The sequence below is a fragment of the Daktulosphaira vitifoliae genome, unplaced genomic scaffold (assembly GCF_025091365.1).
Source record: "Daktulosphaira vitifoliae isolate Bord-2020 unplaced genomic scaffold, ASM2509136v1 Scaffold_3, whole genome shotgun sequence".
Lineage (NCBI taxonomy): Eukaryota > Metazoa > Arthropoda > Insecta > Hemiptera > Phylloxeridae > Daktulosphaira > Daktulosphaira vitifoliae.
In genome coordinates, this window is record NW_026099574.1 from 14665393 (window position 1) to 14683616 (window position 18224).

General features: G+C 24.3%; 1 protein-coding gene and 1 pseudogene across 4 annotated transcripts in view; both read right to left on the bottom strand.

Moving 5' to 3' along the window:
• Positions 1-17903, bottom strand: part of LOC126902951 (uncharacterized) — a 19784-nt gene extending 1881 nt beyond the window's left edge. The window contains exon 1 of one of the 4 annotated variants that reach the window (XM_050680761.1): positions 9557-10094. In XM_050680761.1, the coding sequence (XP_050536718.1) occupies positions 9557-10076 (520 nt within the window). In that variant the 5' untranslated portion in view covers positions 10077-10094. Of the gene's footprint in view, positions 1-9523; positions 10095-17291 lie in introns of those variants that run through there. The other 3 variants (XM_050680760.1, XM_050680763.1, XM_050680762.1) reach the window with 3 other exon arrangements.
• Positions 1026-3155, bottom strand: LOC126902956 (M-phase inducer phosphatase-like; annotated as a pseudogene).
• Positions 17904-18224: the final 321 nt, after the last annotated feature.

Consider the following 18224-nt stretch of genomic DNA (forward strand, 5'->3'; position numbering starts at 1 on the left):
AAAAAAAAAAAAACACATCTTAGTAAAACCAATACCTTCTCAGCTTCGCATCGAAGTTAAAATATACATAGAGACACGTCTTAGCCGACTCACGACTGACTTAATTTTCCCTTCTTATAATACTTGATACCACTATCTATCTCCAGACCCTGGAAGTGGTGCCATCTAGATACCAATGGTACCCACATATATATGTCAATAATTAATAAATTATTTATTAATTGTTAAATATGTTATCTCAATATAATAATTATGTAATGTATAATTAAATATAATAAACTAAAAAGATCACTAAAAGCGCTGACAACAATATCCCTGGATTGGGGGTACTATCATTTTACTATAAAAAGCACTGAAATCCTTTCAGACTCCAGAGAGATGGAGAGAAGAAGGAGTGACAGCGAGCGAGAGAGTTCGTTTTCTCCGGATTGGATTAAGAATAAAAAAGTAACAATTATCAGTCACAGCCTTGTGTTGTTGTTGGCTGACTTTTACGCGTTTTATTTATATATGAAAAGAACTTGTTTCTATTATTTATCTTTTGACGAAGTGCAAATTAAATACTTTTAAACATATATACACACATCGAGATATTTATCAAATCATTTTACAGCAATTTGCAAGAATAAAAGAAGTAAGTAATTTTATGTTATCCCAATTATTTGGAGTAAATAAGTTTGAGTAAAGGATGACAAAGCAATAGATCATTTATTAAATTAATATCTTAAAGTGTCAATTTGGACTGGTTGGTTAAGAAATTATACATAATCACGTTATATGGTATTCGTGAACTGGCTCTGCCGTTTCGTTGCCTTAAAGATGTTTTAAAAAACCTAGCGTGATTTCTACTGAATAAATTAGGCTCTGGTATTCATGGACTGGCTCTGCCGTCTCGTTGCCTTTTAGTTAGGACATTAGAAACTAATCAGACAAAAGTTTATTATACCTCTATAAGAGGAACTTAACATATATTTTTATATCTACTTGTCTTTATTGTTCTAAACCCTCGAACCATACGACCCCAATAGAACCACAACATCAGGTTCTCACTATATACAAAAACCCAGTTCCCCATCATTATTTTTATTTTATTAATTTTTGTTATTTGAATTATAACACTTTTCTTCTTTTAATTTATTTATATGCCATCGATCATTTTTTCTTCTTGATACTATTTTCTTGAGCTCTTGGTTACTTTTCATCATTAATAGGTTTGGCCACCCCTGGTCTATTATAACCTCGACCAACAGGGGTTATAGTATAAATAACAATTAATATTAAAAGAAATGACTGAAAAATGTAATCCTATATTACCCAATAGTTAATTTACATAAAATTGAAATTTTTTTAGTCATTTATTAATTTTTTAAACCATTAAATAAATTATTAAAATAAAATACTTACAAACTTGGTTCTTTTTCTGAAGAAAATTCACAGTAAAATATCAATAAGTTTCTTTTACCTCTATTGGATTAATTTTTAGGAGATCGTTTACCTAACTGATCTTCAGTATAATTTTTTAATAGTTGTTCTTTAGTAAAAATGTTAACAGCTCCTCTAATATGACCACCTTCAAATTCATAAGGGTATCTAGAATTTTTAATTAAAAATATGAAAATCAGTTGTAAGTTTGAAATTGAAGGCAAAAAATATATGTTATTATATACCTACAATCAATTATAAGATAAGAATCAATAAAGTCATCATAAGCTCCATTCAGTAACTCAGCTAATGTTTCTGGGGATATACTACAGAGATCAGCATGACGACCAAATGGCATTAAAGGTAAAACAAATGATTTGCTAAAGTCACCAATTAGTTTCTCTTCAGTATCCTCTAAACATCATAACAATACAAATTATCTATTAAAATTATAAAAAATATCATAAAGATAATTTATAATGAAATAATAAAGTTATTAATTACAAACAATTTTAGAGGAAAACATTTTTTATAATAATTATATCAGTTAATGGATCAAGTAGTAAATTCCCTAAAATTAAATTNTTAATAGATAAAGTAGTAAATCCCCTAAAATTAATTTTTGGTATGACTTTAGATAGGAATAAATATTTTGTGGCCAATGATTTAATTGATTTTTTTTTTTTGTTAAATATTTATTCAACTGTTTATTATTAATTCTATCATAACTCTAATTTGAAAAAAGTAATGTTTACATTACTTGACCTTTTAACTAACAATATATTTTAAATAGAGTAACAGTTCAAATATTATCACTTTTAAAGCATTATTTATAATAAACATGATCGCTTATTAATTATATTTATTTATAATGAGTATTAAAAATGAATAAATAATTTAAAAAAGTAATCTTCTTTATTTTCTACCTTTTTCAAAAGCAGCTTTAATAGAAGCTTCACTAGTAGAAAGTGAACGTCAAAAAACTGGTTTTTCTTTTTTACAAAATCCATAATCAAATAAAGTACACTTTCCCTGAGATACAGGGGCAGTTAAAGGACTGTTTATGTAATCAAGTCATGGAGAATCAAATGACATAGAAAGACTTGTACTAGGTCTAGTTTTCTTTAATAATACATTAGTTTCAGGATTTGATTCTAAATCACGTGTCAACTTTCTTTTTCTCACAACTGCTTCACTATTTTTAATATCACCAAACAATAAATCCTATAAGTTATACATGTATTAAATCTATGATTATTGAAATAATAAATTGTTTTATAATAATTACAGTCTTGCGAGGAGTATCTGAAGAATATTTTGTAATTTTTCTTTTAACAATAATTGATGTCTGGCTAATAATATCTCCTTCTATTAATGTACTGAATCCAAGTAGAAGTGAATCTGGAGACTAGAAATAAAATAAAATTAGGAAAAAAACTGTTAACCTTTTTAAAAGGTAAAATAATTACCGATCTTGTTGGGGATACAGCATTGTCTAAGAATTCATTAAACCACTGTCCTGTGAATTAGGATCATGATCTTCAAGTGGATATCGTTGTCTTACACGGCGATTGTATTTTACAAACTAAAAACCATAAATTACATTATTTATTTTCATTAATATTGAATTTCTAAAAAATTATTAAATTTAATAGTAAATTTGATATCTAACATTGATCGTGCTTTTTAATTATAGCTATTTAACAATACATAATTAACAGTTTAGAGATGAATAAAAAATTTAATTGAATTTACTGTAATAAATAAACAGATTAAGGTTAATGATTTAATTTATGCTGGGATTAATTAATGTTAATATATTATTAATACAAACTTCACAGTTTAAGAATTCACAACAGTATAGAATCTTGCTTGACATAATCATTGTATAAATAATATACAATATATAACTAATACAAATTTGTATAATTATATTATTTAAAATATCTTTTTAAGTTTTGTGTTTACATAAAATAATATATTTTTAAGGATTTAAAAAATTATTTCATGATTTAGTTTAAATAAATATTTGTTTATTTAAGGTATTAATAATAAAAATATCTATACAATTTAATTGTTATTGATATATTAGCCAAGATTAAATTAAAATAATTACATGCGTTTATTGTATATCTTACTGTTGGACTAGAATGAGATGCGGATAAAGCTTTAAATATCACTACAACCTTACATTTTGATGAATTTTCTTTTTCGATTAGACTGTTCATAATTTGTATAACACATTTCAATGGGCTATCGTTTATATTTTTTGAGTTTCCCTTGATTAATCTATAAATAAAAAATTATTTGTCTTTCTCTAACTCCATCTATATCCTATTTCGTAAACCCCTCAAAATATGAGTCACCTGGAAGAATTTTCTATTTTCTGCGATTTAAAATTCGCGTTCTTCGACTGCAGTCTGTAGGACTGTTTGAATAATGATTTAGAGATGGCCTAGGTCTGGCTCTAATTTATAATGGTTGTATTACACAGGTAAGTGATTTTATTTCGTTTGATAAAATTAATTTTATTTTAGCTTCGATGCGAAGCTGAGAAGGTACTAATTTATTTATAAAATATTATTTCTCGTTTGAAGAATTTTTTTACTCCGATTAAAGTTGTTTTACTATGTGATTTTTTTCATTTCTTTTCTAAGCTCTCAGTCGACCTACTATTTTAACGATATATCAAATTATCAAAATTATTATCTAGTTAAAGATATTAAAAATTGAAAAAAACTCACACTTTATCAATTAAAAAGTTACTTAGCTCACATTTTCTATACAGAGTGATCGAAATCTGGTAAGACACTTATTTTCTCAAAAACTATTGAGAATTTAAAATTTTTGTAAAAAGAAAAATTATTAAGTTTATAAAACTCTATAATAATATGAAGTTAGATGAATTTTTTTTTTATCCCTTCAGGATAAATGGGAACCACTATTTTTGATTTCATAATATGATAGAAAAAAAAAATTACAAACAATGTTGTTCTTATAATTTTTTTTATCGGAACGTTTACGTGTACAGTTTACGTTTTATAATTGTTTAAAGATTTTGATTTCCAGAAAAAATATTGTCATTTATTTCGTTTCATAATATCGGTGGCAGTGTAACAGGTATTTTTTTTTTTTGTTAGATCCTTTAGTCTTATAAAACCATAGACTGAGCTATTAATAATACACCGAAAACTCGGTTTGAATCTATTATTGTTATCACTTATTTAGTGCGTAATAAATTTTTATAGCTAATTTACCTGTCATAATTTGATCAATAAAATTTGGTTTATGCAACAGCAAATAAAAATAATGACTTCTGTATTTAATTCAGTAAAATGACGATAGAAATTTGGCCTAAAATCATTTAATTTTAACAAGCTGTAACGGACAAACGGTTAATCGGATAAAAAAAATTATAAGAATAAAATTGTTTGTAATTTTTTTTTCTATCATATTATAAAGTTAAAAATAAGGGTTCCTATTTAAGAAAATTATAAATAAGGGTTTTTCTCTATAATAAAATTTAAAATTCTCAATATTTTCTGAGAAAATGAGTGTCTTACAAGAATTTCAATCACCCTGTATATAAAATTAAAATAATTAATTTCTAATGTTTTTTTTTGTCGTATTAGGTTTGAAATGATAATAAGTTTCTACTACAAAACTAAGTAATTTTACTTTGTAATATATTAATTTTTTAAACTTTATTTGTGTGTCTTACTACCAGTCTATAAAATTTCGAATTTTTTGGTAACATGTTGCTATATAAACCTATAACACATCTATTATAAAAAGGTTATTTTTAGTTTCGCTTGAATTTAACAAGAAATGTTTACCATTATAATCAAATTTTATGATACGCTCAAATGAGTAAATCTTTTTAATAACTTTGTTTTGATTGGTTCATTTAGTTAAAGTAAATCATTAAAATTAAATTAATTCTGAATCTTTCAATTGCAGAATCTTTTTAAACACCAAAAGTTATTAGGAAATGATTACTATTATTACTATTTTATGTATCTATTACGATAAAAATGCAAAAAAATCGAATTTTTCTGATAAATGTACTGTAAATAGTAATTATAAAATTTCATGATTGCATATTAATCTTAACAATTTCATTTTTTTCTATTTAATAATGTCAATTTCAAACTTGCAAGTTGAACTATAAGTTATGGTAACAAATTCTTTTTTTTTTATTAAAACTTTTACTTTAAAGGATAAAAAAAAGAAGTTTCAAAATGATTACTTTTAACATATTAAAAATCAAAATCAATAATAATTTGTAAACAATTAATTTTAAAAACTATATAATATATAATTAAAAGAATTAGTAATCTGGGCATAATTAAGGAAATAGAAGTTGATGTTGCTTTTGTNTGTATTTTATTTTAATAGAAGTTGATGTTGCTTTTGCAATTATCCATCAATTTCTTAAAATTAAACACTATCTACAGATTTGCATCGAAGCGTTTCTTATGATAGTGATTTTAATCACTGTTAGATTAAATCAATACTGGACCCAACTATGCAACGTCACCACTATGCTTCGACCCCACTGTGCTGGGTTTTTTGTTCTGTTAACAAAATTTTTTGTTTAATCAACAAAACAATATTGCCGACTGTGTATTAAAAATACATTTTTTAATTTTACTAAGATGTTTTTTTTTTAGTGTAAAGACAAAGAGTATACTTAGATGTGACGGTAAGAATTGTAACACTCTCAAAAAAGTATCTCGAGTGCTTTATTGAAGTTAACCTTCAATCAATTTGATATATAATGAATGTTTTGTTAAGTTTTAAAAGCTTGACATATAATTAAATGTTACTAAGTAAAAAATTATAACTTATGTAATTTTTATGTTATAATTCATAAGTTACTTTAGGTATAAAATTGGATGTATTCAAAATATAATTTAGAGGAATGGTATAAATTTATTTTTTATAAAACTTTCTCACATGAAAAAGCTTTAGTTATAAAAAATGTATGATGTCTTACAAATATAATAATTATAAAGAATATTTAATCAATGTTTTAATAACGTTTTATTTTACATTTATCATTTTATTGTGTTCACGGTTTCTATTGAATTAGATATACCTAAATTTTTTCGTTAATAATTTTAGATGTGTGTTGAAAAAGTTCCAAGTCGTTCATTTTTTAAATTCAAGTTGATATCGGTTAAGAAATTAAAAGAATGTAAAACTAAAATAGCATTTTTAAATTATGCAATGAAGAATTACGTAGTTAAAGTTTTGAAAAGAAAAAAATACATTTTCCTCATTTTATTCTATTCTTCAATACATACAAATTTAACTGTTAATGTATTTTAATTCTTCCCGATAATATTTATTCTTTGTTCTAATAATTTAACTTATTATTTGCTTTTCTACGTAAACTTTATTCAACGACACAATATAGTTTATAAAAAGATGTAATAATATATTATTACTTATAATATTAAAATATTATATTATGTTATCTTTTGTACATGTATGTCTTATATTATGAATTCATAAGATCACCAAAATAGGGTTCCTTTATTTAAAACATAAAATAATCAATAAAGTAGGCAATTAAATCTGATTATCGTACATATTCAAAGTAACGCCTATGTGTGGGTTCTCAATTAGGTCCAGCCAATCACATTTAACTATTAATTAATTAAGAAACTTACGAATATATGTTTTAGTGTTTAATTTTTGTCTTGGTGATTATTATGCCGCATCCTTTCAAGGCGATACCGCCGGGACACATTGGGACACCACAATTCCGCCTTGACAAATCTTTTACATAGACATAAAAATTTGTGAATCTTGTTTTGGCCAGGCCAGAGGAAAATTTAAGAAATATTGGTGTCGATCTCCCAATAAAATATAATCTCATAAATAATATACTCATTCTACAAAGTCAACTAAGGATACATTATTTGATTATAATTATAAAAAAACATAGAGTGTACAGAATCTCCTGTATATAATAATACAGTCATAGATTTTGTGTAACGGTTTCGCATTATTTATTATTAAACGCTTTATTCTCAAACGGTAATATTTACTGTCGAAATCATAGTGTACAACGTATGAAATACAGTGTGAACTCATAATCAACATTGGATTGTTTAGAATAAACATTAATTACGTGGGATACGAGGTAAGTACAAATTTTAATTTTCTCTTTCTTCTTTTTCTTTTTGGTTTATTACAAATAATGACACACCATACAATATTTTGTAAGGCTAAAATAACGAAATAGTTAATCAAATTTCAAAAATTTCAAAAACTTATTGTATAAGACTGCTGTCAATTCCATTCTATACATTTATAAAAATAATATTACTTTTTAATTTTTATCAAATAATATTAATTAACTTTTAGTCATATAAACAAAATTTATGATTACTAAAAATAAGTCATTCAATTTACCTTGTTCAAAAAAATTAGTTTGAAAATTTCCAAAGGAGTTATATAAGTTATGTCCACTAAAAATAGTTGTTACAGTGAATAGTTTAACTTTATTAGAATGTTTAAAATGAATTGGTTTTTTTTTCTATACCTATAAAATATTCATGGATCAACAACTAGTACATTGAATTGACAAAAGACAACTTTTAATCTATTTTCACAAAAATAGCATACGGTACTATTTTCAAGGCAAAGATAAAATAAAGTCCGACATTTTTTTTCCATGATAAAGTAAATTAAACAAGCTTTAATTTAAAATATATATAAAAGTGTCAGTATTTCCAAGACACTTTCAAAAGTTAACTTGAAAAAGTTAACATTTTAAATCCCCTACTATGGGCAGAGAAAGGATCAAATTTATAAAAAAAAATATACAAAATCATAGGTAAGTACATTGCGCATCTATATAAAAAAAATTATATTGATTTGGTCATTTTTAAAAAAGTTATGACAGTTTTAATAAAAAAAAAAAAAAAAATGTCGAAAATTATCGATATTTCAATTTGTAATTTTTTTGAAGGTTTCCCCCATATACGTGGAACGAGGGAAATTTTTTTAAATTTTTGAGGTTAATGTCTTCGACTAGATACGATTTGTGATTTTTTGACGTAACGTTTAAAGAAAGCGGTTCGGTGAAAGCTGAGAAAAAGTTGTAACAGACACAAAAAAAAAAAAACACATCATAGTAAAATCAATACCTTCTTAGCTTCGCATCAAAGGTAAATCTAATTGAAATAAAAAACCCAGTACAGGGGGTATGACGAACCCGTATTATTATAGTATAATTGTTGTTGGATTATTTAGTTGTTAATAGTAAGTAGACAAATAGGGTTTGAACCGTTGTTGCATAAAGTGTAACATAAATGTACTATTGTTAATAATTATTTTATTTTATACTTTATTTAATAATATGTGTAATACACTTAACTCAAAAAATATTATTGTTGTAATTCGCTAAGTTAAGTGTTACTATTATTAATATTATAAAATATAATACGATTTTTTTTATAAGTAAAATATATTAGGTATATGTAATATATATATATATATATGTATTATTTTTTTGTTAAATGGAACACATTAATTAAGTAAAGAGTAAACGATTTAGTATAATATTTTAAGTTTAATTGAGATATTGAAAAAATAATTGTAGCTTTTTAACAAGTTAATTATAAATATAGATAGCTAAAAACAAATATCTAAATAAACAGTCACAAATAATATTGATACATACAGTAGTATTTCAAATATCATATATTAATTAATACTGTAATCTTTTTAAAGCAAAAAGAAAAGAAAATATTTATATTAAAAGATTAGTAAATTATCTATTAAGAAATCTAAATAATAAACAAAATTCACTCCGGTTCTTATTATTTTGTGCGCAATACGATAGAAGGACCGAACCTAACAAACCCTAGTTGATTAAAACTTTCAAATTCAGAGTCCGAAATCCAAAATCTATATCTCAAATTAATATAATCCAAAAATGAACCGCAATATTTATCCATTTGAGTCTCCTTCAAATACGAGTTATTTAAATCATTCCAACTCGGTATGGACGGTTTTCCTTTAACACAAAAATTTTTCTCTCCCATTATATCATTATCTATTTCTTCTTTAAGATCCTTAAAAGGTCTAATTAAATCATTAACAGCGGAATCCACAGGTTTTTCACATTCAATAGTAGATACTAATGCATCGATATATGGTTTTATTATCTCTTCGTTTGTATTTATCCACAATGTTTTTAAAAGCCCAATAAGAAATGAATTATCTACTATTTTCATAGAAATCATGTAACATATTACACGTAACATGTAATCTGTTTGTTTTTCAATATCTATTATATAGGCATACAAATATTTTATGTAAACAAGTTTCTCACCTCTTACCTCCAATGCTTTAAACTGAGTTGCCATATATTCAATATAAGTAGCTATATCAAGCAAATTATGAGCGTACTTACACATAATCATTGAACTTACGTTTTTATCCATTAAGTTTATATCATTTAAATTCTCGATGTCATCATATGATAAAGATTTTCCGTTTTTAATTATTTTTATTTTTTGTAATGACTTCCAACCCGGGTTCGACATTACTGCTTGCGATAATTTTAGTTTAGAAGAATTCTGTAAAGTGACTTGGCAAGTGGAAAATAATAATAAAATAACAACTTGAATCATAATTTAAGACTATGGTGAACAAAAAGTACTTTAAATAAGTAGAGTAAAAATAACTTTGAAAATTTAAAAACTTTATATGAATTAAAACTCCTATTTATTTTTAAATTACCTTCTTATTTTGAATACGTTTTTAACAAAGTCAATAAAATCGAAATAAACAAATAAACTTCTATTTCCTTAATTATATCCTGATTAGTGATCCTTAGATTTAAAAATATAATGTATGAATGAATACTAATTATAGTAATTAAATTTAGTATTATATTGATATTCAATAATTTAATATTGTAATGTTACGGAGAAATTATAAAATTAATAAAGTAGTTGTATATATCTTTACTTTTAACGCGTATAAAAATTTAAAGGGCTTGATACAATACTTTTTAATAAAACATTTTTGTTACTTATAACAAAGTTATAAGTTTTATACTATGGACTACAAAGAACTATCATAAGAAACAAAAATATATTTTTCTAAATCAACTTTTTGCGATATTTTCAAATGTGCAATTAGACTTTTTCTATCACTTCTAAGTTTTAATATTATTAATTATTATTAAAACATAAGTATAGATGATATCTGATAGTGATTAAAACCTTTATAATAAAAATCGCTTCAATGTAAATCTGTAGATAATGTTTAATTTTAAATAATGAGTGGATTATTCCAAATGCAACATGATCTGTTATTCCTTATTTATATCCTAATTATAAGTTTTATGATTTATAAGTGTAATACATGAATACAAAAAAGTTATTTTAAAATAAAATAAAATACATAATCGAAAATTGTAACACAAAAATAGCATATGGTAGCCATTTTAATCATGAAGACAAAATAAAGTCCGAAATTTTTTTTTCCTTGATAAAGTATATTACATTAGCTTTAATTTGAGATATATATATATATATACAGGGTGATTTTTTTATCATAACCCACTCAATTACTTGCAGAATAATAATAATTTAAACATTTTTTTTTTTTATTATCTTTAGTTACACATTATTCTTGAATTTTTAACTATGTAATACTTTTTAAGTTCATCCCTTATGCCTTGGAGGGGGGTCAACTTTGTTTTTTTAAATGGTAACACATATTTTTAATTTAATAAAATGTTTGAGTTTTTAATTTAATAGTAAATGGCATTTGAATTTTTAATATAACTTAATTCGTTTATTAGATATAATCATTTAAAGTTTCAAATTTTTGAATTAATATACAGGTATAATACACAAGGGATTACAAATACAGGTAGCTAATTGGTTTTTTATAACATCGATATTAGCAGGTACACAGCATTGTTATTATCAATTGTAGTAAGGCACATTGTTATGAGTTTATAAATACACTAACTGACAATACAGAAAGTATATCTATTGATAATCATAATTGATAATAAACAATCCGTGACTGAGACAGCAATGTCATAAAAATCCAATTAGCTACCTGTATTTACAATCCCATGTGTATTATACATGTATATTAACTCAAAATTTTGAAACTTTAAATGTTTATATCTAATAAGCTAATAAAGTTATATTAAAAATTCAAATGCCATTTACTATTAAATTAAAAACTCAAACATTTTATTAAATTAAAAATATGTGTTACCATTTAAAAAAACAAAGTTGACCCCCCTCCAAGGCATAAGGGATGAACTTAAAAAGTATTACATAGTTAAAAATTCAAGAATAATGTGTAACTAAAGATAATAAAAAAAAAAAATGTTTAAATTATTATTATTCTGCAAGTAATTGAGTGGGTTATGATAAAAAAATCACCCTGTATATATATATATAAGTATCAGACTTTCGGGACACTTTCAAAAGTTAAGTTAAAAAAGTTTATTTTATATCCTCCCCTGTGTTCAGATAAAGGGTCAAATATTCGTAAAAATAAATCAAATGATAGATAAATACCTCAAGTATCTAAAAAAAATATATATAATCATTCAGTTATTTTTAAAAAAGTTATGGCAATTTTAATTTAAAAAAATAGAAAAAATGTCGAAAATTAGCGATTTTTAAATTTGTAATTTTTAGGAGGATTTCACCCGTTCACGGGGATTGAGGGAAATTTTTTTAATTTTTGAGTATAATGTCTTCGACTAGATACGATTTGATCATTTGACGTATCGTTGAAAGAAAATAAATCTAATAAAATAAAAAGTGATAAAAGACAAAAAAACACATCATAGTAAAATTAATACCTTCTCAGCTTCGCATCGAAGCTAAAAGGAAATTTTGAAAAAAAAAATTTATTTTGGCCTGATTTTTATTAAAACACTGTGCGACCTTCATCAAAATTCAGCTTAATAATTTTTTTTAATTCATAAATTTATTTTACAAAGTATCACTCTGAGATTTATCATGGGGCCTATTTCGACTTCTCTCATACTCCTTAAACATAAGAAAAATATACAGGGTGTTCAGTAAGTCAGGAAACGGGTTTCTATTGTTCTCATTGTTTGTAACAATGAGAACAATAGATACCCGTTTCCTGACTTACTGAACACCCTGTATAATATGCCTAACAAATTGTATGTTAAACTCGTAAGTATTTTCGTTGTGGAAGAAAAATACCACTATCCTTCTACAATACACAAACATTTAAGGTTGTTTTGAGGATTATTCGACGTGTGCCCACAAACAATTTCAAAAATTAGCGTATACCCTCGAATAATAATACGTTTGAACTATTTTTATTGTGAGGTATACGCTTACAAATCAGAGTATACCATTAAATAATATGTATAAGTTCAATAAAGTCACCGTGATTTATTGTTTAAAGACTACATTTACGTGGATGGTAATGTGTAATAACCAAACAATGACAATTTTTTTAAAATAATTTAAATGAACAAACTTTTAAAATAGCGCTGATACGTTTTTTGCAAGATCAATAATATATGTAATTTTACGGCGTAAAGTTTTAACTTGAGCATAAATAAATATGTACATTTTATTTGCTGCAATAGCTAAAAAAAACATGACGAATAAATATATATTTGAAATTTTAATTTAGGGAGTACGTTAACAGTATATAATTTTTTAAACTTTGATGCGAAGCTGAGAAATTATTAATTTTACAATGATATAGTTTCTTTTTTTTTGTGTGTCTGTTACGACTTTTTCTCAGTTTATTTTTAATTTGAATCAATTCCATTTATACAAGGGGGATCAAAACTTAAAAATAAATATAGAAAGTAGAACATATTCAACTCAATTTTTGAAAATGTTTCGGAAATACTGAGACTTCTATATACACATTAAATTAAAGCTTATACAATATATTTTAATATGAAAAAAAAATGTCTGACTTTATTTTGTCTTCATAGTGAAAATAGCTACCGTATGCTATTTTTGTGATAAAATTTTCGATTTTGTATTTTATTTTTTTAAAAATACCTTACAAAAGTATTTGAATTAGAAAAATATTTTCAACTTATTTGATTTTTATCTCATATAGATTCAATAGCTTCAATAAAGATTAAGGATCCCATCACTGTAGTCGACTCGCATGAGAACAAATTTCTTATTCATATTAAAATTATTTTACTATATTTTAGGTTTCAGCTTCGATGCAATGCTGAGAAGGTATTTTTTTGTGACTATCATTTATTTTCTCTGCTCTAACTTGACCTACTTTTTTCAAAGATACGTCAAATGATTACAATTCTTATCTAGTTGAAGTATTACCCTGAAAAATTGAAAAAAAATTCTAATTAGAATTTAGAAATTTACTTAGCCTATATTTTCCATATAGATAATTAAAATCATTCATTTTTAATGTTTTCAAAGTATTTATTGACTAATCAAGTTTGATATGATAGGTTTCAACTACAAAATAAAATCATTTTATTTTGTAATTTAATAATTTTTTTTACTCTCTTTGTGTGTACTACGGCTATACACTTTTTTTTAAAATATTGAGCTTTTCTATTAAATTTACAATAAATAGTAATTATAAAACTTCCTGACTGCATATTTATCTCAACGATACAATATTTTGAATTCTCATAAAATTTTCTATTTAATGATGTCAATTTCAAATTTGCAAATTGAGCTAAGAGTTATAGTAATAAATAAATTTTTTTTTACTATAAACTTTCACAAAAACCAACTTTAGAGGATTCAAAAAATAGATTAAATATGTCATTTTACTTATTTTCAACTTATTAAAAATCAAAGTCAGTATTAATTTAAAACAATTTTTTTTAATTTTAATTATTTCTTTTTACGTAAATACTTATGTTTTAATAATATTATTAATATTAAAACTATGAAGTGATAGAAAAAGTCTAATTGCACATTTGAAAACATCGCAAAGATTTAGAAAAGTATATTTTTGTTTCTGATGAAAGTTCCTTGTAGTCTAGTGTATAAAACTTATAACTTTGTTATAAATAACAAACATTTTTTTATTAAAAAGTAATGCATCAATCCCTTTAAATTTTTATACGCATTAAAAGTTAAGAAATATACAACTACTTTATTATTTTTATAATATCTCCGTACACATTACAATATTAAATTATTGAATATCAATTTAATACTAAATTTAATTAATGTTATTAGTATTTATTCATACATTATATTTTTAAATCAAAAGATCACTAATCAGGATATAATTAAGGGGATAAAAGTTGTTGTTGTTTTTGAAATAATCTACCAATTTCTTAAAGTTAAACATGTATACAGATTTGCATCGAAGCAAATCTTATGATAGTGATTTTAATCATCTATACTTGTCCCAACTATGCCACTTCCATACTGTGCCGCGACCCTACTGTGCTACCGTTTTTTTTTTAATAACATTTTGATTGGTTTTTTTAGTTAAAGTAAATCATTAAAATTAATTATATTTTGAATGTTTCAATTGTAGAAAATTTTTAAACACGAAAAATTAAAAATAATTACTATAATTTCTATTTATGTGATTTATTACAATAAAAAGGAAAAAAAATATTGAGCATCCGATAAATTAATAGTAAATAGTAATAATACAATTTCCTCCTTGCATATTAATCTTAACAATACTTTTTTAAAATAAGGATAGAATACAATGTATTCCCATAAATTAGCGACCCATCATTTATTAGATTCATTTTTTCTACAATTATCTTTTAAAAAGATAATCTCTTATCTCAGAGATAAACAGTCTCTGATTACTTCAGTAATACAATAGCGTAATTTCAATGAAGAGTATTTAAGGCATCTAGGTACTGACCTTTTTTCAGGGGTTAGATGTAGGCAATTTTGCAATTTTTACATATTAAGCGGTGTCGTTGCATGAGAAGTAAATGATTATATTAGTGGGAGTGTTCATTATTGGGAGTATTGAGTTAGTTTCTTAATTGAGGTTTAAAAAAGGGAAATTATTAAAATATAACACATCAATACATCAACAAGATAATTTTTTTTATCTTTTGGTGTATTGCTGAACAATAACAGCCCAGTAGGTACAGATATGGACAAACAAAACACATATAACAGTAAAACTAATATCTTCTTAATTTTCTGTTGAAGCCGAGAAGGAGTATGAAAATTATTTTTATATTCACGTACCACATATTTATTTTGACGCCACTTTTTTAATGTTAATACATAACCTATATTCTTTTCTTTTTTTTTTTATGCAGCTGTATTGTTATACGATTCCCCATTTTTTTAGCGAAACTTAAGTATTAGAAAATGACAACATTTGTATAGTACTGTGCAATAATAGCTAGATTGATCATTAGATATAAGCAAATAATCAAATATCATGTATACAAGTGTAATATCAAGTGTGTAATTATTTTTAGGCTGTCGATATTTCCTTACGCAACTCTATTGGCAATAAATTAGCTGCTGTGGATAACGCACATCGCGCACGAAAATGTCAGATATAACAAATAATGTTTGAAAACTATTAGTTAGAACGTAAAAAACTACTCATTTTTGTTCCACCAGTACACCGAAACTACTGATGCGATAAGAATTCTGAAACAGATCTGAATTCAGCATTATATCACTTAATTATCGGTCAGGTTACTTTTTTAAAATTGTGATTTCTTTAACGCAAAAATTTATTTTGTACAAAATTAAATTTTCAAAAATGTAAACTGTACTTAAGGATTAAAAATATCAAAATTTAAAAAATTAGCCTGACTGATACTTAAGTGACATGATGCTGAATTCAGATTTGTTCTCAGAATTCTTATCACATCAGTAGTTTCGTCGTACTGATAGAACAAAAACGGGTTGTTTTTTACTAAAATGCTGTGTATCTAGTGGCCTAAAAAAAAATTAAACATTTAATTTATAGCACCGTACAATTTTGTTAATCTTTTAATATATAAACTATATATAGTTAATATATATATTTTGTTTGTTTATAAAATAAAATAGATGATTTATTTATATTCATTACGTTAACGTATTAACTAATTACAAATACCCTGAAATATAAACTATCGAGTTTTTAAATTATTATTATTCACTAGCGAAAACTAAGATATTGACTTTACTAATTTTATATACAATCTAATATTACCATATTTTAAATAATAAACTATAAACTTGGTCGTGTCTTAAATATGATACGATTTTTTTTTTACAAGTAATAAATACTAGTTATATCAAATAAATTATTTTATTAAATGGGAAACATTAATTAAATAAAGACTAAACAATTTAACATATTATTGTGCATTTAATGAGATTTTTAAAAAGTAATTGTAGTTTATTTAACAATTAAAATATAAATATAAACAGATTAAAACAATAAACTAAACACAAATAACATAGACACATATAATAGTAATTAAAATAACACGTATAAATACTGTAATCCTGTTAAAGCAAAAAGAAAAGAAAATATTTATACTAAAATATTAGTAATATTTATACTAAAATATTAGTAAATTATCTATTTAGAAATATAAATAATAAACAAAATTCACTCCGATTTTATTATGCGCATAACGAGAGTAGGACCGAACCTAACAAACCCTAGTTGATTAAAACTTTCAAATTCAGAGTCCGAAATCCAAAATCTATATCTCAAATTAATATAATCCAAAAACGAACCCCAATATACATCCATTTGAGTCTCCTTCAAATACGAGTTATTTAAATCATTCCAACTCGGTATGGACGGTTTTCCTTTAACACAAAAATTTTTCTCTCCCATTATATCATTATCTATTTCTTCTTTAAGATCCTTAAAAGGTCTAATTAAATCATTAACAGCGGAATCCACAGGTTTTTCACATTCAATAGTAGATACTAATGCATCGATATATGGTTTTATTATCTCTTCGTTTGTATTTATCCACAATGTTTTTAAAAGCCCAATAAGAAATGAATTATCTACTATTTTCATAGAAATCATGTAACATATTACACGTAACATGTATTCTGTTTTGTGTGCCATATCTATTATAAACTCATGAAAAATTTCTAAGTAAACAAGTTTCTCGCCTCTTCTATCCAATGCTTTAAACTGAGTTGCCATATATTCAATATAAGTAGCTATATCAAGCAAATTATGAGCGTACTTACACATAATCATTGAACTTACGTGCTTATCCAACAATATTAGATCATTTGAATCCATGTCATCACATGAAACAGATTTTCCATCTTTAATTATTTTTATATTTTGTAATGACTTCCAACCCGGGTTCACCATTATTCCTATTGCAAAGTGCACCACAATAGTTTGTAAAGTGATTTGGCAAGTGGAAAATAATAATAAAATAACAACTTGAATCATAATTTAAGACTATGGCGTAAAGTACTTTAAATAAGTAGAGTAAAAATAATTTTGAAAATTTAAAAACTTTATATAAATTAAAACTCTTAATTATTTTTAATTTATCTTCTTATTTTGAATACGTTTTTAACAAAGTCAATAAAATCGATCATAAAATATATTTGTATCTATTTGTAGTTATTTTTTTTTGTATAATTTTATTTTATTTACATATATGCTACTAGTGAATTGTATTAATAAAATAGGTATTGATTAAAAATATATACATTATACAGTGTCTTCTTAGCTACTCTTAAGTGCTAAAAATTGTAATAATATTATTTATTTTAATATTTTACCATAGTCAGTAACAAAAGCTTTACTTTAACATATGTTTAAATATTTCT